General features: G+C 42.9%; 1 protein-coding gene across 5 annotated transcripts in view; it reads left to right on the top strand.

The window, feature by feature from the left end:
• Lrrc49 (leucine rich repeat containing 49) overlaps positions 1 to 20,525 on the top strand; it is a 119,292-nt gene extending 98,767 nt beyond the window's left edge. For 4 of the 5 annotated variants that reach the window (XM_031343163.1, XM_031343160.1, XM_031343164.1 and 1 more), the window contains 2 exons: positions 150 to 303; positions 5,832 to 6,490. In XM_031343163.1, coding sequence (XP_031199023.1) covers positions 150 to 303; positions 5,832 to 6,035 — 358 coding nt within the window. In that variant the 3' untranslated portion in view covers positions 6,036 to 6,490. Of the gene's footprint in view, positions 1 to 149; positions 304 to 5,831; positions 6,491 to 19,085 lie in introns of those variants that run through there. The other variant, XM_031343161.1, reaches the window with a different exon arrangement.
• The last annotated feature ends 6,892 nt before the right edge of the window (positions 20,526 to 27,417 follow it).

Below are 27,417 nucleotides of genomic sequence, written 5' to 3'. Positions count from 1 at the left end.
GGTTTTTCGAGACAGGGTTTCTCTGTGTAGCCCTGGCTGTCCTCCTACCTCTGCCTCCCAAGTCCTGGGATTAAAGGCGTGCACCACTACTGCCCGGCTACCTTTTTCTTCTGATAAATAACTCTGAGGCCCGTTATTATGTTCTGCAGGAAAAAGCAGTTCCGATATCTACTGGAAAGCAAAGGTAAAAAGCCTGGCATCATCTGTGAGGAGACTAGTGACAACAAGAGGTTCTTGGGGGAAAACACAAACCGCGCTACCCTGAATTACACCACCCGAGAATTCTACCACGAGAAGCTGGAGGTACGTGGATCCGTGGGTCTGCTGCTTCCTGCAGTCCACATGCATGGGGCTGGAGGTCATGCACTTCGTCCTCCATACACACAACCCCAAAAACACCAGCAGGGAACAGGAGGGCATCAAGCTTAAGAGGAAGGCTCTGGCTCCAGTATTTCCATCTCAGCACAAACTCATCTTCAGAGGAAAGCTGTGCCAAAAATGTGACCTACCCAAAATAGGCCACACAGGCCTGATCTGTCTAAAGTAAGAGAAAGGGAGAGATGCTTCCGTGGGTGTTTGTCCAGCTGGTGCCTGAGCAGCAGAGGACTCAGCAGAGTCTCCACTCCAGAGCTCTTGCCACGGCCTATGCTGCTTTAGCCTATGCATTTCACTCTTGATCATCAATTTCCTAATGTCACTGTATGGCTGGTTCATTCCCAGCAGGGCTTCTTAGGCAGGGGACCAAGCATGCGCTTCTTCTGTGAGGTTCATTAAGGGGATACAGCATTACTGTGCCCAGAGCCACAGGGCAGAAAGTGGGCAGTGCCTGCCCTTCTGGCCCTCACCAGATAGAGAAGTGCTGTGCACCTGAGGAGCAAGAGAGTACCATGCTGCAGCAGACTCGTGCAGTGACAGAAGACAAAGGGCAAGAAAGTGCAGACACAGTTATTGTTGCATCTAATGACATGTCCAGTACCTTTATATGAGAGCTATGTAAACCACTATAGCTTTTCAGACAAGTTAGATATAGTTGTAAATGGAGGGAGGGACCGACAGGGAGAGAGAGGGAGAGGGAAAGAGGGAGAGGGAGAGAGGGAGAGGGAGAAAGAGATTGGTTCACAGAGGTGTATATAAATTAGAAGTAAAGCCACAGGCAGGTGGCTTTCATGTGTTTATCTGGCAACTCCAAACTCTGTATTGAGGAGTGGCTGTAAAGTCATTGCACCTAAAAGCGGCTGTGGTGGTCCCATAGGAAACGCAGTAGGGCGTGCTCAGAACTTCCTTTAATTGGAATGTAATTGGATTTTCTGGTTTCCCCCTTTCCCTTCACCCTGGTCTCAATCTGAAGCATCTTTGGAACCCACAGAAGCCTGTGGATTACAGCTTGACAACTATCTGACAGCTCATCCTAAAGGATGCTTAGCTTCTGCTTTAAGTTAGTGTGGGAGGTCTGGGGTGCTTGCACTTGCCGGGTGCACAGGGCTGAGGGTTCACCCAGGCATCGCCCAGGCACATACACTGTCAATGTTTCTATGCAGAACAGAGTTAAGTGTAAAAACATTCAGAGCTTAGAGGACACTGTCAGATGAGATGAGGAGACTGAGCCACCTGTGAGGCCGAGAGCACAGAGCCACTAGTAAGGGCTTCCTAGATATGCCAAAAGAGGAAAATGAAAGCCAAGCTGCCAGGATTATGACCCTCTTCCTTAGGATAGTTGGTCCTGTGAGTCAAAATACACACACACTCACACACACACACACACACACACACACACACACACACACACTTAGAAAGTCTAATATATAAATTCTCATGAAAGAATTTTAGAAAATATAAATTGCTGCATGCAAACAGGGACAATTTCATGGGGAAGCTACCAAGTTGGTGACCTCAATAAATAGGTCCTTCAAAGTTTTAACTTTTATTTTGTAAAGAATGTTTAAAAAGTAAACTCTTGCTTTAAGGTAGACAATAGAGCATTCACTCTAAAATCCACCAAATTACTAGAAAAAGAAGAGTCAGACCAGGCATGTAGACATATTGATACCCAAATCCTTTAAAACACCAACTTAGAGCTGGAGAGACTACCCAGTAGTGAGGAGCATGTGCATAGGATTTTTAGGTCCAGCTTCAGGGGATCTGGTACCCTCCTCTGTTGCTGTGGACATTGCATTCACATATACAAATCCACACACACATTCACACACACACAGAATTAAAAATAAAAGTGAGATAACATATCATGCAGAACACAGAAGAAAATTAAATGAGTTACATTTCTTACAGCCAATGTAAAAATGAATTTAAAATAGAATACCATTTACTATAATGATAAACAATAAACTGATATACTGTGGGAATGGATAAGAAAATAGTTCTAGCTGGGCAGTGGCGGCACACGCCTTTAATTCCAGCACTTGGGAGGCAGAGGCAGGCGGCTTTCTGAGTTTGAGGCTAGCCTGATCTACAGAGTGAGTTCCAGGATAGCCAGGGCTACACAGAGAAACTTGTCTCAAAAAACCAAAAAAAGAAAAGAAAATATTTCTAAGCTGGAACTAGGAGACACCTCAGCCAGCAAAGTGCTTGCCTTATAAGCAGGAAGGCTTTGGCTTGAATTCCCAAACCAGTGCACAAAGCCTGGTGTGGCCATGTATACCTGTAATCCTAGCCCTGAGGAGACAGAGGTGCAGGGAGGTTCCTGGAGCTTATTGGCCAGCTAGTCTTATGGAATCAGTGAGCTCCAAATTCAATAAGAGACCTTGCCTCACACAATAAGGTGGAACACAACACAGGAAAAACAGGAAAACACTTGGCATTGACCTTTTGGTTCAGCATGCATACTAACACTCAAATGTATGCCCTTAATTGGGTAAATTGATGTTTGTTGCAGGTTACTGAAGAAGAACTGGAAAAAAAAGTTTATGTTCATAGAAAAAGCATTCTCTGCTATTTTTAAAAAACATTTTATTTATTTAATGTATATCTGCATGTACACCTGCATACCAGAAGGGGGCATCAGATTTCATTATGAAATTATTGTGAACTACCATATGGTTGCTGGGAATTGAACTCAGGATCTCTGGAAGGGCAGTCAGTGCTCTTAAGCACTGAGCCATCTCTCCAGCCCGTATTTTCTGCCATTAAATGTTAAATCTTCATAAGGCAGTTCTAGCTGAAGTTTGTGTAGAGTTATTTAATCCTAACCGTTATTGGATAGCACTAGAACCTTAAGTATACAAGAGTAAAGGTGCTTTGCCAGATACCAAGTAACTGTGATAAGGGCGTGGATCCTCATTAGGTGTCTGTTGCTGTGCTAAAACCCTGGGCCAAAAGCAACTTGGAAAGGAGAGGGTTTATTTCATCTTACACATGTAGTTCTTCATCCAGGGACATTAGGGCAGGAACTCAAGACAGGAAACTGGAGGCAGGACCTGATCAGAAGCCATGGAGGTGTGCTCCTTACTGGCTTGCTCCCCATGGCTTGCTCAGCCTGCTTTCTTATGCCAGGATACCTAGCCCAGGGGTGACACAGCCCACAGTGAGCTGGGCCCTCCCACTGCAACTAGTAGTCAAGAAAATGACCTGTAGACTTGCCTACAGACCAGGCTAATGGACTCGTCTTCTCAGTTGAGTTTCTTGTTCCCAAATATCTCTGGTTCTGTCAGGTTGACAAGAACTAACTAGAATAATGTTGCAGTTAAGACAAGGCAGGATGAGACAAACTGAACAACAGAACCAGAGTGACGCTGCACATACTTGGAGACTCAGGCAGACAGCAGTCATTAGAAACTGGTGGGGGCAGTCTACTTCATAAATAATGTGGAGGGAAACATCCTGAACCCATCCATACTATACAACAAAAATTAACTCCAGATCAAGCATAAAAATTAAAATTCTGAAGTTCTCTTTCTCTCTTTCTCTTCCTTCCTTCCTTCCTTCCTTTCTTTCTTTCTTTCTTTCTTTCTTTCTTTCTTTCTTTCTTTCTTTCTTTCTTTTTTTTTTAAAAAGGAGACCTTACAGCCTTGGTTCGGTAGCTGTAACTTTTTTTTAAAGGAGACCTTACAGCCTTGGTTAGGTAGCTGTAACTTTTGAACACTCCAAGTGACCAACTATACAGGAAGATTGTTTTATAAGTTTGACAGTCAAGGTCATTTTTAATAAAAACAGCTTCAGCAAAATCAAACAAACAAAGTCTGGATTAAAGTGGCTTAATCAATAAAAACACAATGAGGAAGAAACCTGAGGAGATGTGGGCTCCTATTCTGAGACAGCTCAAAGGCGAAGGAAGAAATCTGAAGCCACGTGACACCTTGGGACAAGCACCAAGCTAGCTGTCAGGAGACTTGGCCTTGGGCCCTGATCACCACTTATTACCTGGGAGACCTTGCCCAAGTCTCTTAATCACTGTCTCTTGACTCACAGCCCAGCATTCCTTCTCCTCCACCCAGCGCCCACATCTTGAAAATCACTTAGAGCAGTGCAGCCAGAGGGCTCAGCCTCTCTCCTGTGCACGAGGGGCTGGGAAAATTAATGGAGGTGAGCTGCTCACAAATCAGGCTAAACAGTCCCTTTCATTACACATCTTGCTGTTTGAGGCTTGTCCATCCATCCATTCTCCTGCCTCATCTAAAAGAGATTTAAAGGACTTTAAAGAAACTAGGTCTTCTCTTAGACAAGGAGGGAAACTGGAAGCTCAGGAATTGCCCAGGCTGCATAGTGAAATTTTGACAGCCACCTGGAGAACTGCAAGCTCCTGGGTGCCCTGCCCAGGTTCTCATGCTGTTTCCCAGGCTTCCTGAAGATGCTATGGGGCCTACTACATGGACTGTCCTTTCTAGATGTTGGTCGATTGCTGACTAACCATGTCATTCAACAATAATATCAGTGTCATTAATTAATTTGATCTATCTTAGAAATGTTGTGTTTTGAGTCTGAGGTTTAAATAGATCTTTTTCTCAGGTTTCTTGTCAGCACTTAGCCTATCCTTAACACAAATTGTTACCTAGGGTATGGTTCTCATCATCACATGTATTGCACCATTTCCCTCTAATACCATGAGCAGATGAGAGAGAGAGAGAGGGAGAGAGAGGAGAGAGAGAGAGGAAGAGAGAGGAAGAGGAAGAGGAAGAGAGAGAGTGTGTGTTAGTTGGGAATCAGACACAGGGTCTTCAAGCATACTAGACTAAAAACCTCTACCACTGAGCTATACTCCCAACCCCAAAAGAATAGCTTTTTTAGAACCCTTGATGAAACTGGAGCTGAATACCCAAATGTCCTCTGGCTCTGAACTCACCATGCTGTGTTTAGAAGCAGCTTTCTCACCTTCAGACTGCCAGAGCCAGAAGCTAACTAAGAATGCTATTCTTTCTATCATGACAGTCTGCTGTGGGCCCAAGGCTTGTGATATTTCTTCTTCCTCTTTGGCACTTTGCTCAAACTTTGCCCAAATAGTTTGTACTGTAGCGTGATGTTCTGTAGTTCTCTATACAGAAAATAAACTCAAAGTATGAGTATAAAGGATTATGCAGATAGTAGCTAGCCCCAGATTAATTAGAATGTTCAGCATCAACAAGCACCCCAGCACTTTCACCTCTGGAAAGCCCCATGCTCAACTGAGGCAGAGGACTGGAAGGCAGTGAGGCCTTCTTTACTGCCTACTGAGGCAGAGCCCTCTCTCAGGAGCTGCAAGGAAAGAATTCCCGCCCTGAAGGGACAAGACCGGAGAGCAAAGGATGCAGAATAGATTATTTCAAGCTTCTCTGGTTCTGATAATTGTTGTTTTGGCTGTTGGATTAGTTATGGTTTAATGTAAATATTTCTTTTCTTAACAGGAAATAAAGGACAAGAAGAAGTTCTGCAGGTTATATGTAGAAGACCTGGTGAAGGAAGCCACAGCCATCAACATGAAAAACGAGGCTCTGCAGAAGCTGTGGCCACAGATGTTCATCGAGCTTGTCAGGGATGCTGTCATAGAGATCCGCAGCAAGGATTCCTACATGAAACTTTGCCTGCAGCAGATCACCGACCAGAAATAGGGATGGCTCCTACTTCAGACTTGGGCAGTTGGAGCCTTTTTAAAGTTTGGCATGATGCAGGTTAGACATGATGAGACACCACCACTGCCGCACAGTCTAGAAAGAATGGCATCAAAGCCTTGCCCCCTGCACTGCGGAGAAAGGAGGGAGGCAGGAGAGAGGGGGACTCTTTCCAGTGCATGCTGACCATACAACCTTGGGAAATCAAGCAGCGATTGGAGGAGGCATGGCTGCTGGGTCAGAAATGCTTCTTCAGCTCCCGCTCTGACTGGTGTGCCTGCCCCAGTCCCAAGCACGCTGTGTGCTGATGGGCTAGCATGAGATGCCTCCACCAACCTCCAGCTGAGACTTTTCTCTTTTTTTGCCTTTTTATTTTATGTCATGATTTCAAAGCCAAGCATATGTTCTTTTTTATGAGTGAAGAATAAATACATTAGTAAAAAAAAAAACGTCCAGTTTGTTGTGTGGTTACCATTCTTCTCCAGTTGGTAATGCTGGGGGATTGGCTTGTGCAAACAGGAACACTTACTAGCTAACCACAGAGGGGCAGTGGTACATGCAGCATCCATCCAGGGGAGGAGCAGACAGCAGCTAAACAGCCAAGCACAAACATTTAGTGGGTGTGGCTATAGGCTGTGAGAGGTGAAGGGGAAGCTTGGATTGAACTAAGTTATACAATTTTGAGCCATCAGGATTTAGCAGCAGGTGTCATACTACTTTATATTTCAGAATATTAGTTTACCATTTCTTCTTAAATTTCTTAGTCATATGCTAGTATTTTATGATTTCTTTGATTATAATTAAGCTTATTTAGAGTTAATAATTCATATCCTCTTATGTTTTATGTGAGGGGGTTGTGTGTGTGAGTGTGTGTGTATGTGTATGTGTGTGTGTGTGTATGCGCATGTGTGTTAGTGCACATGAGTGTGGAGGTCAGAGGTTGACATCCCTCCCTCCCTTATCTTTTGAGACATGGATTTGGCTGGACTGGCTGACCAGTGAACCCCAGGGATCCTCCCATCTCCACTTCCCCAGTGAGGGTATTACAGATGTAATTACAGATTTTAGGCACAGCTTCTTCACCCCTGGCTTCTTCACGTAGGTGCTAAAGACTGAGCTCAGGCCCCCATGCTCACACAGCAAGCACTTTACAGACTGAGCCATCTCCCCACCTCCCTTTCCTTACTGTGACCCCAGGCTTACCTGTCAGACCTAAACCCCACCTTTAGTTCTCCCATGTCTGAGACTGTTCAGTAAGATACTCTGGGGTTGGAGTTGGGGAAGAGGAAAATCAGGATGAGAAAAAGGAGAGAGAGGGGCATGGCTAGTTAGCAAAACCAATACAAGGTGAAATAGAGGGAAGACTGCTCAGGAAAATATTAATTTTAAACCTTAAAGAACAAAGGTTAGTTTTCCTAGCCTGCTTTTCTGGGTCAGCTCGAGATGGATGGGTGGGTATTGTTGCCAAGAAATTCTGAGCCAAGCTGGAAACTTGATCACAACCACTGTGGTCAAGCAGTATTGATGGAATATTTGTTATCTTTGATCCCGACCTTCTGCTTATATTTATGTCTTCCTGGTTCTTGGTATGTGCCCTTTCTCACAAACTACCTCAATTCCTTTCCAAAGTGTATTCAAAGCTCTAGAGAATAAATGAGTCCCAGAGAGTAAGTCTACTCCTTGGGGAGCGGATTCATTTCTTTACGAGACAATGAAACGGAATTCCTTATTATGGTTTCTCTTAACTTCAGCAATAAGAGAACTGACTCCTTCTTGGTGTTTATCTTGAAATATTTCACCATGCAGAAATGTGCACTGAATAGTATCTCAAATAAATACCCGGCTCACCACCAAGCATAACAGATCTTAATATTTTCCACATTTGCCTCAGGTTCTTAAAATAACACATTACAAATAGAGAAGGAGCCCCTGAACCCCCTCCTTTCTTCCCAAAAGGTACCACTATATTGGATTTCATGCTGATTATCCATTCCCGTTTCCCTACTATTCCTGTTATGCATAAATGCATAGGGAGTTTATTTAATTGAGTTTCATATTTTCCAAATTTGTATGAACCACATGCCGTTTCCCCCTAAATTTTCTTTTCAATTTTTCTGAGGATCATCCTTGTTGATGATGGTAGTAGTTGTTTCCTGTTTGATACTGTTTGTGACTCCTCTGTAGGCTGGGTACTGTGAGTGGACATTAAGAGTTTCCTGTCAGCTGGGTGGTGGTGGCACATGCCTTTAATCCCAGCACTTGGGAGGCAGAGGCAGGCAGATTTCTGAGTTCGAGGCCAGCTTGGTCTACAGAGTGAGTACCAGGACAGCCAGGGCTACACAGAGAAACCCTGTCTCAAAAAAACAAAAAAAGAAAAAAAAAAGTGTTTTCTGTCAAACCATACCTGACGTCCACACATGAACATACATATACACAACCGGACATCCACACATGAGCATACATATATACAACCTGACATTCACACACAAACATATATATATGTATATATATATATATATATATATATATAAAACCTTACATCCACACATAAGCATACATATATACAATCTGGCATATACAAACACACCCTGGCATACACACATGAGCACATACACACACAACTTGATATACACACATGAACACACATAATATATGTGTGTTTAAGAATATGTTTAAGATCATATGATGCACAGCACGCACAAGACCTGCTGGCCTGAAGCATGTGCAGCCATATTCACTATTGTCACATTGCTTTGGAAAGAGATGTCTACCAGAGTTTTCCACAAGCAGACAATCTCCAGTTATCCCACACCATCACTGACAGTGTGTTGTTCCAATATGTGTGCAATGTTGTATGTGCAGTATGTTCATGTGTGTATGCCAGATTGTGTGTGTACCAGGTTGTGTGTGTATGTGTATGTGTTTGTGTGTGTATACCAGGTTAGGTGTATGTATTCATGTGTGTGCCAGGTTATATTTGTTCTTGTGTGTATGACAGAGTGTGTATGTGTGTGTGTGTGTGTGTGTGTTTGTGTATGCCAGGTTGTATGGATATATGTTCATGTGTGTATGTCAGATTGTGTGTGTGTGTTTATGTATGTTTGTGTTCATGTGTGTGTGCCAGGTTGTGTGCAAATTGTGTGTGTACATTGTATACTAAGTTGGTGACTTTTGTGCAGAGGAAAGATTACTCAAGGAATTTGTATTAAGATGATGTTTACATATGGCTGTGCTGGTTAGATTTTTGTTGACTTGAAGTGAGCTAGAGTCTCCTGGGCAAGAGAGAATGTCAATTGAGAAATTGCTTCCTTGAGTTAGCCTGTGGGCATGTCTGTGAAGTATTTTCTTGATTGATGATTGATGTGGGGGGGCCTGGCCCCCTGTAGTTGTTGCCACTCTGGCCAGGTGGTCCTGGGTGGTACAGCCATGAGGAACACGCCAGTACACTGGGTTCTGCAATGGCTCCTGCTTGAGTTTCTGCCCTGACTTTCCTCAGAGAGTGGCTGATCAGAATGTGTGAGCCAAACACCACCCACACACACGCCAAGCTACCTTTGGTCATAGTGTTTATCACAGTTAGGAAGCCAGCTAGTACACAGCAGAGTGTAGCAAGAACACAACTTGACACAGTTTGGAAACATAGTTAACATCCTGCTTCCTTCCACGCGCTCTCTCACCAACGCCCGTGCTCCTGTGTAAGCCGCTAGGACTGTGATTCTCACTAGGAGTGGAACCACACAGGAATACAGACTTCATCCCATCGCAGCGCTTTGAGCATCAACTGGATTGTGTTATGGATTGCTAGCTCATTGATTTGTGTCAGTGCAAACATATCGCAATTTGATTATCCATTCTGCTTCGCTGTTTCCAGACGGGTTCCCAGCAGGTAGACATTTTTACAGGCGTCCTTTTCTGCTGCACAACCTCTCCTCACAAAATAGTTGCAAGTTTGATTTTGGCAGGAATTTCCATGCATTTTTCATTGTGGGTAGACAGTTCGACCCAGCCTCTAGTAAAAGCAATGGATAAGGGCTCCAGGAGCTATATGCTTTTGCCCTTGTTTACTGTGAGTTTAAACAACGATGTGGGCTGTGCTTGTGTGATGTTCCAAACAGTTCATTGCTGCTTTAATTGTATTTTTACTGTGTGTGTTTGTGATGGAGGAGTTCGGTTGGACACATTCTTGTGTGCTTTGTGGTCATCTTTAAATCTTTTGTAAAATGTTCAGGACTGTGACCCTCTATTTCTATAAAGCCTTGAACTGTCTTTGGTATTGATTTACAGAAGTCCTCTGTGGTTTCTAGATATAGCAACAGTGTATGCATTTCTATGCCGTGTGATTTTTATGATCTCTCTAAAAATGCTCTTCCTACCTCACGTTTGTAGAGCGTGCCTCCCTTTCGGTGGTTCTCAACCTGTGGGTGGGTCACAACCCCCTTGGCAGGCTCCATCTCCAAACATGCATTTTGATTCATAACAGTAGCAAAATGACAGTTGTGAAGTAGCAATGAAATCATCTTATGGTTGAGGGTCACCACAGCATATTGAACTGTGTTAAGCGTCTCTGAGTTAGGGAGCTTGGCTCTCCTTCCTGTACAGTTGTGCAGGTTAGCTGTGCTGGTTACACTTGGGACTCTGGCCCTTATTGGATTGATTAGATTTTTGTTGTTTTGAGATAAAGTAATTCAGGCTGAATTCAAAACTCAATACCATTGATCAAGCTGGTCTCAAGACTGGTGATCCTCCTGCCTCAGCCTCCTAAGTGCTGGGGATACAGGTAGGCACCTACCATGCTCATCTTGTAAATGGTGTTAGGCCCGTGTCAAGTTTCATTTTGCTTCCCCTGTGGAAGCCCACTTGTTCCAATACAGACTGTTCCAAAGGGTTCCCTTCCCCACATTCAACTGTCTAACCTTTTAAAAAGAAAAAGCAAAGCAAGCCATTGACCTAGAAATGCTAGGATAAATTTCTTTTCCATTACTATTATGTCCTTTTTTCATTTTTTACACAAATCCTGCATTGTTTTGATTCCTGCATCTCTAAACAAGTATTATAATACTTTGAACCTCATTTTTAATCTTTAAAAAGTTGCTTTTACTAATCTGTCTCTTGTATTTCTGTATCATTTTAGAAACTTCTTGCCAATAATTTTTTTTTAAAAGACTTGGGACTCTATCCAGTCTACAGTGACTGGAGAGGCTCTCAGACCATGACTATTATCTTGTTATGTGATATATTTTTTCTGCATTTAAATACTTTCCAGTTCTAAGTTTTAAGACTGCATTTTATTCTGAGGCAAATTCATTCCTTTGCATTGCTGTGGTTAGAATCTTTCATTGTATCCCAAAGGCCTGTGTGCTAAAGGCTTGATTGATCTGTTTATGATTGTGTAGGGGTGAAACATTTAACAGATGGGGAAATTGAAATTGAGTGTAAGAGAGAAACTGAAGGTGTTGGAGTGTTTGTCCCGGAGGGAGTTGGTGGGACCTAATCTTCCTTCATGGCTGCCATGGTGTAAGCAGCTTCCCCATCACAGCTTTGAGAGCTACCTTTCAGAAGCAAAGCAGCAAAGCCAACGACCATGGGCAAAAGTGTCTAAAAGCATGAGCTACAGTAAATAGCTCTAAGAGTTGATTATCTACGCCGGAGAGGTGGCTCAACTGGTAAAGTATTTGCTATGCAAGCACAAAGATCTGAGTTTGACCCTCAGCACACATGTATAAAGCCAGGCATGGCTCCAGGTACCTATAATCCCTTGAAGGCCTGGGGAGGCAGAAACAGGAAGGTCCCTGGGACTTACTGGCTGCACATTCTAGAAAAAGTGATGATTTCTAGGTTTAATGAGAGACTCTATCTTAAAAATATTATGTGGAGAACAATTGAGATTCCTTATATTGACCTTTGGCCCCTACACAAATGTATACACAAATACATGCACATCCACATGTATTTACACATGAACATACACATATACACACACACAAACACACACACACACACACACACACACACATTGATTAACTTAACTGAATAACAGTATATTTTATCTATTAAAAGTTTATTATATTCTCATAGCCAAAGACATAGTTGTTTTATATGTAGTTGATTCTTAGAATTCTTAACATCTATATTTGGAAAATTTGTCCAGCTATTGTATAATAAATACAAAGGCTGTGTGTGTGTGTTTTTCATTCGGGAACATAAACCATTTAGGCAGGAAGCAACCCCACAATGGGCTTTATTAAATATTAATACTACATACTAATACTGAAATGGTCACACAGTTCCTCTTTAGTCTTCTTGATGAGGATTGCACTCACTGACTTTTCAAATTTCAAGCCAACCTTGCATTCCTAGAACATTTATATGTTATTCTTTCAAACATTGCTTGATTTTATTGACTGATACTTATTTGTGCCTGTCTCTATGTGTATTAAAAGTATTGGTCTATAAAACTTTTTTTGTCTCCATATTCCACCCTATTCCAATTTTTAAGGAAACTTGGCAGAGCCACATGCTTTAAAATATGTCCTTTACTTTCTAGTAATTTCTTCTTTGACCCAGAGCTATTTAGGCATCCTGCTCAATTTCCAAGTTTTCAATCCCATTAAGTGGATACTATGCCTTCTGTTCTCTTGATACATGTATGTGGTGTCATTGACATCTAACCTGAAATTTGGCTGGGGAGATCCATCCATTTCTGATGGAGGACCACAGCATCTTTCAGTGTCAACTAGGCCAAAATTCCAAAACACCTGTTCCAATCATCTTGATTCCTTTACTTGTCTACAAGGCTGATCAATTCTTTAATACCTTGAAGCTAGAGTTGTGTTTCTACTAGAGTTGCGCATTTATGTTTTCTTTGAGACAGGGTCTCACTCTGTAGTCAGGCTTCCCTAAAGCTTACGTTGCTCCTCCTGCCTCTGCCCCTTGACTGATGGAATTACAGGCACATATTGCCATAGCCAGCCTTCATGTTTCTTTTTAAAGATACATCATTTATATGTATATGTCTATCAAATCCAATAACTAACATTTTAAAAAGGTGAATTTAGCTCACGTATATCTACTAATTGCAAAATTCACTTAGGTTAAATTAGCACCTAATGGGTGTTCTTACTTGTCCTACCTATTGCATGTTGTATGTTCCTCTTTTGGCTGCTTAGTTTATGATGATCTGTAGTAAACTTGGCTCAACCCAGAGAACACAGATTGACAATAGATTGTTGCAATAACATGAGGTTTATTGACCCACGTACATGGGGTTGCCCACCCTCACGGGGGGGGGGGTCAACTCTGAACTCAGAAAGCACACATCTTTTATACTTTACAGAGGGCGGATTCCTGCAACAGGGCTAGCTGGCTTACTCTGGTTGGTGGAATATAGGACAAAGGATCTCATCAGGCATTGGTTGGCTTGCTCAGGGGCTTGTTCTTAGCTTAGTCAGCCAACTTCCCTATCCAGCTCTGTACCTGGCCTTGAAAAGTCTCTGGGAAGGGGCTGAGTAACTAGATGGTAGGGGGATTGTTGTCAGCAAGGTCAGGGTGACAGTTTGTGGTCTTTTGTGAAATTCACCACAAGAGGGGTTGAGGGGGGGTCTTCCAAGAATTGCTAATCTTGTTTTCGTGGACCTTAACGTCATTGCGACCACCAGTTATTTTTGGTTAGGCCTTACTTAGCTTAGAATGGCCTGGTCATTCTGTCTCAACACTCTGACCATCAGAACTTTGTTTTTACAGTATGTCCTTGGCTGTCTCTGAAACACAGCTTCTCAGTGTCTGAAGCTGCTGCTTGCTATTGTAAAACTCTGTTTCCACACTGCTTGCTGCTTACAAGAGCTGGAATATGGCTCTCTTACTTTACCTTATTTCTACATCTCCAGAACTCTGTTTTTCACCTTATTACTTCAGATCAAATTGTTTTTGTTTGTTTGTTGTGATGCTGCCAGTCAAACAACAGACCCCACACAGGCTAGCTAGCAGGTGATCTCCCTCCAGCCCCGAGAATACTCTACAGCCACACAGTTCACCCTCTATAGATTTAGTAGCTGGACAATGCGGTTCTACTTTTGGAACAACTTCCCACACAATCTCTTGCCTTTTCATCGATTAACATTAATTTCTAATGCCCATCAAGTTTATTCTCCTGGAATAAACATGTCCTTTAAAAACCTTGGAACAGTTCCCTTCCATCCATCTCATCCACTTTGGGTGCAGCGTGTCACCACAGCGGCTCATGTGTCGGAGGTTTGGCATTTCATCCTGGAAACTTCCAGACCCCCTTTGTATTTTCCAATCCTAGTGACCAAGTTTTATTCTATGTATTCTAAAGACAAGACAAATTGGAGTCCTGGAGTCTATCGAGTGTAGAGGAAGCCACAGTGGTCCACTTTCTTCCTTGTTAAGCCAGATTATGAAGTAAGGATGGGCATGTGAGAACTCCTTCCCTCATTTTCTGTACTTGCATTATTCAGTGTTAGCTACCAGGGGGTACTGGTGCCAAACAAAAGATCTGTACAGGATCATCCTCAATAGCGTGTCTTCTTCATCCTAGCAGGACAGACAGACAGCCTCCCCCAGGTTCCTGAGCACCACTGATTCTAACTCATCTGCCATTTCAGCCTCTGAATTTTAGTGTCCAGAGCCCAGGTGATCTATTTTTCCTACCCGAGGCACTCTAACATAAAGCCTCACTCCTCCAGATTAATTGTGTTAGGATCACTTAAGACTGTGCTTCCTCCAGGTCCACAAAGAACAGATTAGCAAAGCTTTCCCCCTCCTTATCATTACCCGTGTTACCTCCCTCTCCACTCAACTCCTCTCCCTCAAAAAAACCAATAACAAAACAAAACAAACAAACAAACAAAAACAAGACAAAACAAAACAAACAAAACCAAAAGGAAAAAAAAAAAAACCAGCAGGGCAGTGGTGGTGCAGGCCTTTAATCCCAACACTTGGGAGGCAGAGGCAGGCGGATTTCTGAGTTCGAGGCCAGTCTGGTCTACAGAGTGAGTTCCAGAACAGCCAGAGCTACACAGAGAAATCCTGTCTCAAAAAACAAAACAAAACAAAACAAAAAATCAAAATTAAAACAAACCAAAAACCAGTAAGACAAAAGTCCCAAAACAAAAAGCAGCACCCCCACCCTCCAACAACAAAAAACAACACGGGGTTTGTTTTGAGTTCCCCAACTACTCCTGGGCATAGGCCTGCTTTAGAGTGGGTTAATATACCTAGTGACACTCCACTGGAGAAACTGAACTGCAAACAGCTTCTTTGTTAGAGTTCAGATCTTCTTGCCCTTCTCAACACTGGAACCCATCTGACTGCATTCTGACACATTCTCTGTGAATTCATACATGTGTCAGTCCTGTGGCATCTGGGGAACTCTCTTTCCCTGGAGTCATCACCACCTCTGGCTCTTACAATCTTTCTGCTGACTCTCCTACATAGATCCCTGAGCCTTGGTGTGTGTGTGTGTGTGTGTGTGTGTGTGTGTGTGTGTGTGTGTTGGCAGGTGGTGGGATAAAGATATCCCATTTAGGACATTCTCTTCTTTATGCTCAGTCAAAGCCATAGAATATCTCCTGTCTCCAGATAACAAACCTTACCATTCCCACATTTCCCAAGTTGTGGTTCATTTCTTCACCCAGCATGGTAAAAAATAGTAACTTCCTTTTGGTCAATTGTTTTATCATATTATCAGCACAGAGAAAACAGAAGCCAGGGAACTAGCAGATGGCTCAGCTGATAAAGTGCTTGCTGCACAAGCATGAGGATCTCTGAGTTCAGGCCCTAGCCCAGGACCCACAGAAAGGTTGGATGTGGTAGTGATGGAAGCCTGTAATTCCAACACTGGGGGGAAAGAGACAGGAGGCTTCCTGGGATCCCCATCCAGGCTATTCGAATCAGTGAGTGACAGGCTCAGTGAGAGACTGTACCTCAAAAAGTAGGATGGAAGTAGTTAAGGAAGACACTGTTGACCTCTGGCTTCCATGTGCACATGCATTTGCAAAGAAAATACAAACCAGTGTTTTTGGTTTTGTTTTTCTGTAAAATAGAGTGGGAATAGAACCCATTACACATATACACACACACTAACACAAACAAGCAAAAATACAAATTAATGGCTTTTTTTTTTTTCTATAAAACAGAGTGGGAATAGAACCTATTTCCTTAACATCAGCTTTCTTGCCTGGAAACATAGTTGACATTCAGCCAATCACAAGGACCTAAAAGACCCCGCTTTCAGTTTACATCACAAACTTGGCATCAACTAGAGGAAAAAAAAAGAATGTTCTTCAGCTTGAAGTTTCTCTGGAGAAGATGGTCACTGAATCTGTTCCCCTCCTACGTGCCACACAGTTTGCCAAGTTTCAATCTGAACTCCACACAGCCTGTCCTCCATACAACCACAAACATCTGCCCTTCGTAGGTACATGTGAGCTCCACCTCGAGGGCCAGGGATGTTTCACAATACCAAATGGCAACAACTGATAGAGGAATTCCAACTTTCCATCCAGCAAAACATTCATCATCCTGTTCATGGCTAGTTTATACCTTGTAGATAGCGATATGGCTTGGGCCTGTTTTCTTCTGTGGAATGAAATATCAGTGCTTCAGCTGCTTCAGTCTCTGCCTTGAGTAGTAGAGTTTCATATGGTAGAATGGTGTGATTTGTTTGTTCTGGAAAAAGTAAACTTATTTACCAAAGTTGACCTTTGTCTAAAAATAATGTAGCACTTAGGGTGGTGCCATAGTACATAAGAAGTAAAGAGCTAGAGGTGAAAAGGTCACCAATTAAATAAAACCCAATTTAAAAAAAGATGTATCTTCTAACATGCATGAGGATTTTGCCTGCACATGTGTCTGTGCATCCTCTGCATGGCTGGAGCCTGTGGAGCTCAGAGGACGACAACAGATTCCCTGGAACTGGAGTTGTGGATGGTCGTGAGCTGCCATGTGGGTGCTGAGAATTAATCCTGGGTCCTCTGGAAGAGCAGCTCATAGGATTAACGGCGGAGCCCTTCCTCCTGCCCCTCCCTGAAGCCCAAACTTTACATAGAATTGCTAAGCCTCCAGTTGTGCTTTCAGGTCACACAATGGTCCTTCTGCATGGGTGAAATCATTGGCTCACAGATTCTCCCTGGAGTGTTGCTCCTCATCCTGTGTGTACACTGGACTCAGCTCACTATTTCATTTCACTTGCCTTTTAGTGTTGATTCGGTCATCATTACTCTTTCAACAAGCCATCTTTTCCAGGTTTATTTTTATTTGTATCTACGTGTGTCTGCATGCGTGCATACAACCTGAGTGCAGTGTCCACAGAGGCCAGAAGAGAGTGTCAGATCTCCTAGAGCTGGAGACACTTACAGGCACCTGACCTGGCTGCTGGGAACCACTCTTGGGTCCTCTGCAAGAGCAGCAAGCCCTCTTTACCACTGAGCCATCTCTCTAGCCATTTTTGTGAGTTGGGGATAATCACAATAGAAGTAAAAGCTTTGAAAAACGTTTGCTCCCAGAGGTGAGTCTTTAATACATGGCAGACATAGTGGTGGGGCTGTATGATTCCCATGAGCAATGACCACTAGCAACATGGAGTACATGTGCTGAAGTGGAAAGTTCTTAGGAGACTCAGTTGTGTCATGTGATGTTTTTCTAGTTACCTGTCCTTGTGGCCTAAGTTTCCTTGGGATGTCTCTCTCCTTTGTTGTTCTGTCTCCGGCAGTTAGTAAAATATCAGTTGACTGCTAAAGCTTTTCCTCGGGCTTTGTAGACAAACCCATTTCACAGACAGTCTCCACTCTTAGCATCTGTCTTATTTAGTTTCTGTTACTGTAGTAAAACATCATGACCATAAGCAACCTGGGAGGAAAAGGCTTACTTCATGTTGCAGTTTTAGCACAGCTTTTCATCTGAGCTCAGGACGGGAACCTGAAGCAGAGGAGGAACACTGCCTCCTGGCTTACTCCTCATAGTGTCATCAGGCTGCTTTATACACCTGAGGACCCCTTGCCCAGAGATACCACCGCCCACAGTGAGCTGCTCCCCCACCCAACACACATTCAGTGGTATGTCTCTACCACATTGATCATGTACCAGGAAATGCATTCATAGACTTACGTAGGGGCCAATCCGATGGGAACATCTTTCTTAACGAGATTTCCCCTTCTCAGATGAATCTAGCTTGTGTCAAGTTGACAAAACAAACAAACAAAAAAAAAACCAGGACAGCAGTTTTGCACCCTGCTCTTCCAATCCCTCTGTGCTGCCAGCCTGTACAATTCCCAGACCTTTAGAAGCAAGCATCAAAGAACTTTCAGAGCAATCCCAAGGTGGCTCTTCCTAACAGCCAACTGCTACATCTTATCAAAGTCGCCATGTGTGCACAACAAAGAGAGCAGAAAAGGGAAAATGTGTACTCTTGATACTAGATAAGAAGGCCTCACGGGCATTGCAGTGGCCAAAGGTGGAAATCATTAGGCATGATGAAAGTGCTGCAAGGCAGAAGAAGAGAAAAATGCAGAGCATGTGTACCAAATGCTGGAAATGCCTCTCCAAAGATATGATATTCTCTCTCTCTCTCTCTCTCTCTCTCTCTCTTTCTCTCTCTCTTCCTCTTTCTCTCATATGAATGAAAATGTGTCCCTCATCATGCATAAAATCTCCTTGTCATCGTTGTTGGGTGTTGTATGAGGTGGTGCATATGTGTGGTGTATGAATGTACATGTATGTGCAAATGCATGTGCCTGTGTGTGTTTATACCCATGTACATGAGACCAGAGGATTATACTGGTTGTCTTTCTCCATCACTCTCTGCCTTAATTCCATGAGACAGGGTCTCACTGAACCTGGGGCTCACCATTTCAGCTAGGATGGCTAGCTAACCTTGGCTCTGCCTGTCTCTGCTCCTCAGTGATAGGCATACATAACTGGTCCTGACTTTTTATGTAAGTACTGGGGATTTGAACTCAGGTCCTCATGTTTGCATAGTCAGTGTTCTTACCCACTGAGCCATATCTTCAGCCTGAACTTTTGGTTTCTTAACAGGTTTACAAGGCCACCTTGATAGCTCATCACAAGTCTACATCAGCTCTGCCCATCTCATTCAACAGTGACTAGGTACCTGTCCTGAGAACTTATGTTGGTGATGGTGACCGCTTCAAGGGAACTGCGCATGACACAAGCAGCACTTGGTTCAGGAGTAGCAAGACACTTTCCTAAAGGTTGTCAAAGACTGATTTGTTACCCTCGGAAACATTTCTTGAAATCTGACCTGGGAGTGCCTTCCTACGAACATTGCTCTTAGATGAGCTATGTGAAGCCTTTAATTTTATTTGTCCATCTCCATACCAGCCTGTGAACAGGCTCCTGGAGGATTCTTCTGCCCAGCACATTTTGAGACCAGTGTTTTGACCAATGATGTCATAGAGTCAAGTGCCTCTGAGCCAGTCCCTGAAGTGAGGCAAGGAGGCCCTGCAACATGACCCACCTACACCATCGATGTTACTTGATCAGATGCTAAATGACATAGGCCTGTGTTAATATGAAGAAATCATTTTGCAACAAGAAGAAAAATCCAAAGAAAGTTTCTCTAAAAAGCTTTAATGTAGTCACTTTACTCATCTTCAGATATCGAGGGATTATACCTACCTGTCTTCCCACACTGAAATGGGGCAGCAGACTTGGATAGCCCTTCTTCTAATGGGCTTCTTCACCTGTTTATTGACCAGACTGTTTGGTGTAGGGTACAAAATGTTCGTACCAGGAGATGCCACCCGCTGTATGAAAAGTGGGGTTTTGGGATATAGCATCTTTCTGTTTTTGTTTTGCATACAGGGTCATGCAGCCCAGGTTGGCCTCAAACTCACTCTGTAGCTAGCATTGAACTTCTGCTTTTCCTGCTCCACCTCTTAGGTGCTGGGATTGTAGATGCTCACTGTCATACCTGCTTTTGTGCAGTGCTGGGGAACCCAGGGCTTCCTGCACGCTGGGCAAGCACTCTGCCAGCTCAGCCACATCCTCAACCCCATATAGCATCAAACGCTGTGGAAACCATGATTTATCTGAGAACTCATTCTCCAAAGCAGATGGCTCTGCAGCCTTGGCACGATTCCCCTGGGTCTCCTTTCATCTGCATCCTCCCAGGCCCACTGTTTGAAGTAAAAGAAACCAGGACCCCTCAGAGACAGATGAGCCCTTGTGTTCAGAGAGTCGGAATGAGTTTGGAATAGCCTATTGTTACCAGAAAGTAAGGATTTCATTTAAAAACTTGTTAGAGGGAGTAGCTGAGGACCAAAGAACCTGACTTAAGGGTCTTTGTGGGTGATGTTGTGACTGTTTGAGCACACAGTATTCATATTTTTTTGAGGGATCTTGAAATAAGCTAGGGCTATGAAGGACCAACGGTTTCATAATTATATCCCAAAAGAAAAATTAAAGTTAGTATAAAATATAAAAATTTATATAAAATTAAAACTTGGTAATTGTTTTAAGTTTTACTTTTTTTGGTTCTGTGGTATGCATATGTGGTGTGTGTGAGTGTGCACATGCATGCACGTGCACATATGTGTGTGTGAGAAAGAGATACACACACACACACACACACACACACACACACGTGTGCTTTTGCTAATGGGAACTATCTTTGAAAAGTAGCAAATGCTCTTAACTGCTGAGCCATCTCTCCAGCCCTGGTGGCATTTTTTTTTTTTTTTTATAAAAAGGTATTCAATTCTGCATCTATTTCTTGATATGAATTTTTAAACAGGCATCAAGTTTTATACATTTTTATACAGGTATTTTGTTACTCCCATTAAATTACTATTAATAAAAATATAAATCTGTATACATGTTTGTTTCGGAGGGAAAGTAGAATGAAGGAACAAACAAGTCAATAATCCTGGATTGTAATGAGGTTTATCAGAGGAAGAGGAACCCTTTGCCTAGTCCTGGGATTAATGTATAATAATTCAGGCAAGCAAACATTCCAATATTTAATCTAGATCCATGATTGCACAAAATCATCGAGTAAAAAAGCTCTGTAGACTGAAATACCAAAATGCCATAAAGTAGTAGGTGGCTTAGAAACAACCCCTTATTGCCCACATTCTGAGGTTTGGAAGGACAGGACCAAGACACCAACAGACTGGCTGTCAGGCGAGGGCTTGTTATTCACAGAAGGCAACTTCTTGCTATGCCTTCATGAGTGGAAGGAACAGACACACTCCCAGAGATCTCTTCTACCCAAGTACTGACAGTACTCATGGGGTAATCATGGCCAGTCTCTCCACCTTCCAACACTATGGTTTTGGAGATCAGAATTTTAGCATGTGGATCGGAGGACACACAGTTGGCTCATAGTGAGGGCTTCTAAAGGAGATGAATTGGCTAATACAGCAGAAAGGCAGAATGCAGGACCCCTTCCCAGTGCTCCATCTCACAGGAAATAAAAGCACCAATCAGTCCTATTCATTTCAACCATAAACTACCAATACAGAATGCACAATTCTTTAGAAAGGCAACAGACACAGTCAGTATATCATGCTGATAAGGCAGCAGGGTTTTTAACTTTGGCAAAGTGAGATTTTAAAGGCTCATCATTTCTTAAAAAGACATCAGGTTGTAAAGAATAGTAGCAATAACAATAATGGTGGCAAAACTAGGGTGAAGGTGTCACCTTAAACATAGTAATGTGGTCATTCCCAGTGCTGGAAGCTGCCCTGCCCCCTGGCCCCATGCTGCCCCTGCTTGATGCCGAACGATGTGCCCAGACTGAAAATGGACCTGCACGGCTGATGGGGCTGAGCACGGGTACTCATTCTTTAGGGTCTGGTAACATTACTCCACCCCTGGGAAGATAAACAAATATGCAACTGAACCTTAGGAAGATATTAAAATACATATCCCCTAGGAAGGTGTGAAACAAGCAGAGGAATTGTCAGAGAAATGAATAAGCCTATTGTTGGTGGCCTTAGGTCAGGTTGAGTTAAGAGTGATGAGAGTTGCATTTGGGCAGGTTTGAAGAGCAAAAAAAAAAAAAAAAAAAAAAAAAAAAAAAAAAAAAAGGAAGCCATCATGACTTTATAATTGTATTTTTAATGATACAAGAGATTTTAATCAAAGCAACATCATCTTAAACTGTCAAGAGAACTTGTTCAAAGGTTTTGTTGCCTATTACATATTTACAAAACATGATTTGTAGGGCAGAAGATTCCGAGCAAATCTCAGATACCATATGTTCCAAGATTAATATCTATGTGAATGATAATGCTTTTAAGAACATAGTAACCTTTGCCGGGCGGTGGTGGCACACGCCTTTAATCCCAGCACTTGGGAGGCAGAGGCAGGTGGATTTCTGAGTTCGAGGCCAGCCTGGTCTACAGAATGAGTTCCAGGACAGCCAGGGCTACACAGAGAAACCCTGTCTCGAAAAAACCAAAACCAAAACCAAAAAAAAAGAAAGAAAGAAAGAAAGAAAAAGAACATAGTAACCAGCATGCAGTGCATCCTAGCATAACATGAAAATGCCATTTGATATCATTACATACTCATATTTTCCAGAGTCTTAAAAAACAAAAACAAGCCAGGCAGTGGTGGCACATGCCTTTAATCCCAGCACTTAGGAGGCAGGAGATGACAGATCTTTGAGTTCGAGGCCAGATAGTCTACAGATCAAGTTCCAAGACAGACACGGAGAAACCCTGTCTTGGAAAGTCAAACACACACACACACACACACACACACCAGACAAAATAAAACAAACAAAACCCCCCACAATATCACAATACTTTGGCATTTTGAATCCAAAGTCAAAGAGATTCTATATTGGGGTTTAGAGAAGAAATATTCCCATGTATTTATGTGCTTGAGTGCTTGGCCCCCAGCTGGTGAGGCCGTTTGGGAAGGCTATATAACTTTTAGGAGGCAGAGCCCTGCTGGAGGAAGTGAGTCACTAGGGGTGGGCCTTGAATTCTCACAGAACGCTTCCTGTTCTGTTTCCTGGAGAAATGGAGAAAGCAGTTAAGAGCGCTTATTACTCTATTAGAGGAAGAGTTTGGATACCAGTCCATTGGGAGCTCACAAAGGCCTGTAACTCCAGCTCCGGGGAAACTCCAGTACCTACTTTGGGTTGCTTTAGACAACTTTGCAAATAAGGGTGCATCCACACACACATACACATACACATACACATACACATGAAAAAAATACATCTTAAAAGAAGATAAGCGGGTTCTAAAAAAAGAAGAAAAACCCCAAATGTTCTCTGACAACACTGCAGAAATGAGTTCCAAAAACATGACCACTAGAGACAACTGTGTGGGAGTCACGTGGCCACTAGAGAGAGACGACCGCATGGGAGTCTCGGTGTCTCCAGGACTGTGCTGAGCAGATGAACTGGTTGGCTTTGGCCCTGAGCTATCTTTGCAAGGATTCATAGAAGTAGCCTATGAAAACAAGCTCCTCACCTTTCAACTGTGACACAAACCCACGCGCAGACTTCTCTAGCTCCACACATGTGTGGTACTCCTGTAGGGCTTAGGGGGGAACCAGGACAACCTGTGAGAAACATAGGTGATGAGATCCTCTGCCTTTGAGCCAGAGGCATAAGCTATTCTGAAACTATGGTGATTCCATTGCTCTCCACAGTTCTTATTTCTTTTTTATCACATTTATTTACTTGTGGGAGGTGCGTACTTCCCATGGTGTGCATGTGGAGATCAGAGGACAACCCATGGAGTGGGTTTTCTTCACCAATCATGCAGATACAAGGGGATAGAACTTGGGTCATCAGTCTAGACGGCAAGTGCCTTTACCCCACTGAGCCATCTCACCAGCCCTCTTTACAGTTCTTGATACTAGCTTAAAAGTATACCCCATGGCTCTGAGTGCCGTAGTGCACAAGTAGATGGTTTTTAAGTTGAAAAGGGTCTCATGAAACTATTAAAATGAATAAGCCAGAAGCACCTTAAGCCCAGCTTTATGGGCACAGATAACCCAGTCCTTAGAGGGGAAAATGTATCCATTCAGACAGCTTCACCAGAAACTGAGAGATTTTGAAATCTATCAAGGCAAATGTTTAACTCAAAATGAAGAGAAGTAATTTAAGAAGAAATAGTAGCAAGCAAAGAAATGATAATGTAGCTTTGGAATAGTAACAGAAATCAGTATTGGAGATAGGCAAACCTAAAATGTGTTTATTATTTTATGTGTATGTATGTTTACACATGTGTGCATGTTCATGTATGTACAGGTCAAATGTCGACCTTGAATATAGTTCCTGAGGTGCCAACCACCTTGATTTGTGTGTGTTTGGTGTCTGTGTGTGCAGAGCAAACATTCCTCTTACTGAGCCATCTCCCCAGTCTTCAGTCTCATTGTTTGAATGTTTGATTCTTAGCTGATATCACCTTGTTGGGAAGTTCTGAAAACTTTGGGGCATGGTCACTGCCAGGGGGCATGTCCAGGGTAGGTTATCTCTGCACACTTCCTGGCTTGCTATGGTGTGTATGAAGGCTCCAGCACTCCCTCTGGCCACTAGGAATCGAGCTGTTCTGTCAGCTCTTCTCACTGTGATGGACTGAAACTGGGAGCCAAGATCAGTCTGTCTTTAAGTTGTCTCTATTGGGGATCAGGGTCTCAGAAACACGAAAGTACTGAAAACAGACATCATAATTCTCAGTGTTTCTGCACCAAGTTACAGCAGCTCAAACTCTATGAAGTCAAAGCTGATAGACCTGAAAGGAGAAATAAACACATGTTAGCGTCTCTCAGTAATTGATAACACATGTAGAAAATCAGTAAAAGCATAGATGCTCGACCAAAACAATAAACACTATAAATCAAGCCATTTATAGATCTGTGCTTGTAGATTCCACCCAATACACGACACACATTCTCTTCCAGTGAATATGGATGTCACAGACATAATTCTAACACATGAAACAAGCCACCAGGAACTAGAAATAATTCAGTCCTTTCAAAGGACATTCTCTAACTACAGTGGAATTAAGCTTATATATATATATATATATATATATATATATATATATATATATATATAAAGATTAAGATACCTGGAAAACAGCCAAGTATTTGGAAACTAACACACAAAAAATCAAAAGAGTATTTGAACCAGATGAGTATAAAAACATACCATCCCAAATATAAAAATATGCTGATAAAATAATATTTTGGCCATGGAGATGATTGGACAAGTAAGTCACCATGTCTGATGCCTTTGCTTATTGCCTGGACTCCACATGTAGGAGGAGAAACACAAGCTGCCCTCTGACCTCCATAGGTACACAGATGCCTTCTCCACATGCAAACTCACAAACTAAAGTAAATATAAACATTTGATATTGGAAGGAAATATACAGAAAGGTCTCAATTCAATATTATTGATCTCCCCCTTAAGAAAAGAACAGCTGGTGACATAACCTTCTAATCCCAGCACTAGAGAGACACATCAGGAGGATCCTGGGTTGGGGTTCACTTTGGACTCCAGAGTGTGAATGAGCCCTGTGTCAGAGCAACAATAACCATACCCAAGAAAGGAAAGCAGGGAAGAGGGGAAGAAGGAAGGGGTGCAAAATAAACTTCAAATTTAATGAAAAGCCAGGGCTGGAGAGATAGCTCTGTGGTTAAGAGCACAGAGGACCTGAGTTCAATCCACAGCACCTATATAGTGGCTCACAACTGCTCTTTATGCCACTTCAAAGGGATCTGAGCCCTTCTTTTGATTTCCTCAGGTACATATGTGCTACACACGCACACGCACACACACACACACACACACACACACACACACACACGTACACATAAATACAACCTTTTTAAAAGAAGAATATTCCATTTTCAGCCCCTCATGAACACAGACATAAAAATTCTTAATAATATTCTAGTGAATGGAGCCTGAGAACACAAAAATATAAGGCAACATGGCTACCTGCTTTTAGCATATGTAATGCTAATATAACACTCAAAAACTCAAACTAGTGCCATTCACTATATTAAGGACAAATGAAAAAAGCCAGACTATCCTCTGATTAGATATAGAAGCATATTCTCTGCTCCTACACAAGACATTGGGATGTCTGGAAGAGCCATTAATGAGCAGGTATCTTACCTACTAGGTCTGACAGTCCTATCTACCACCAGATTCCCACCTTAGGATACTGGTTTCACTAGAGCCAAGATAGTAGGAAATCTGAAGGTCACATGGATGCCTACATTATCAAGCCCCTCTTCCCTCATTGCCCCTACTGACCCCTCCTCACCTCCGCATCCCTCAATGGTGGCTAAAAGCCTTCTTATGTGGGACTGTACTCTGTCAGGTAAATTGTTACTACCATTCAAGTCAACCCTTGAGGTCTGTGCCTGGCATCCTGGATAGATTACAACACCAAGTCTTGGATTTGTTTGCTAGCCAGTCTAACTTGTGCCAACAGTTCCCGCTCTTACTATCAGCTCACCCATCTATTTTCACAGAATAATCTCCTCGCTTTGGTATCCCTCCAGGGATCCCTATCCAAAGCTCATTGTTAACATGGTTTCATCACCACAGAGAGGGAGCCTGCTGGCAAGATGTGGAAAAGGGATGTTACAAACTTTGGAAACAGGGCTGGCAAGAAAAGGGAAAAATGGATTCCCACAGGTTGTCCTCTGAACCACACGTTCATGTCACACACACACATACACAGGCATGCAGGCATACACAGATTTTTTACAGATTACATCCTTAGAAACGCTGGGTTTTAAAATTGTTGCTGTTAAGATTTTCAAAGATGCGTGTGTACAGGTGCATCTATCTGTGTGTGGGTTTGTGCGCATGGGCAGTTTCTGCAGAGGCCAGAAGAGGGTAGCAGATCTCTTGAAGGGGGAGATACAGGCAGCTCTAAGCTACCTGATTAGGTGCTAAGAAGCAAATTCTGGTCCAATGCAAAAGAAGTCTGACCTCTTAACTGTCAGCTATAACTGGAGTCATCGTTCCAGCCCCTGACTTTTTAAACAGTGTGCATGTTATTTTGGGGATACATAAATTTTAAATTAAAAAAGGAGGGGGGGACAAAAGGCACAGTTCACTCACTGCTTCCATAATCTCAGGCCCAAGCAGCCCTCCTGACCTTTCCTAACATTCCTTCTGGTCTCACAGTCCCTCAGTACTGACAACCCCAGCTCTCGGGTGGAACCGGTTTTCCATTCCAGATCTGATCCATGTGCTCTGAAAACAGGTTTTGATTTTGTTTTTCTAGCTGTAAACTGTGTGTTTTTCCCACACTCCAACCAGCAGCTGACCAATTCAGAGTAACTTGCCTAAGCTACACAACTCTGGCCACCAGGGCCCATTTTCAAGGCTCCGCTTCCAGCCTTGTAGCCC

The sequence above is a fragment of the Mastomys coucha genome, unplaced genomic scaffold (genome assembly GCF_008632895.1).
Source record: "Mastomys coucha isolate ucsf_1 unplaced genomic scaffold, UCSF_Mcou_1 pScaffold23, whole genome shotgun sequence".
Lineage (NCBI taxonomy): Eukaryota > Metazoa > Chordata > Mammalia > Rodentia > Muridae > Mastomys > Mastomys coucha.
Note: the sequence above shows the minus strand (reverse complement) of the source record. Positions and strands in the feature narration are given on the sequence as shown.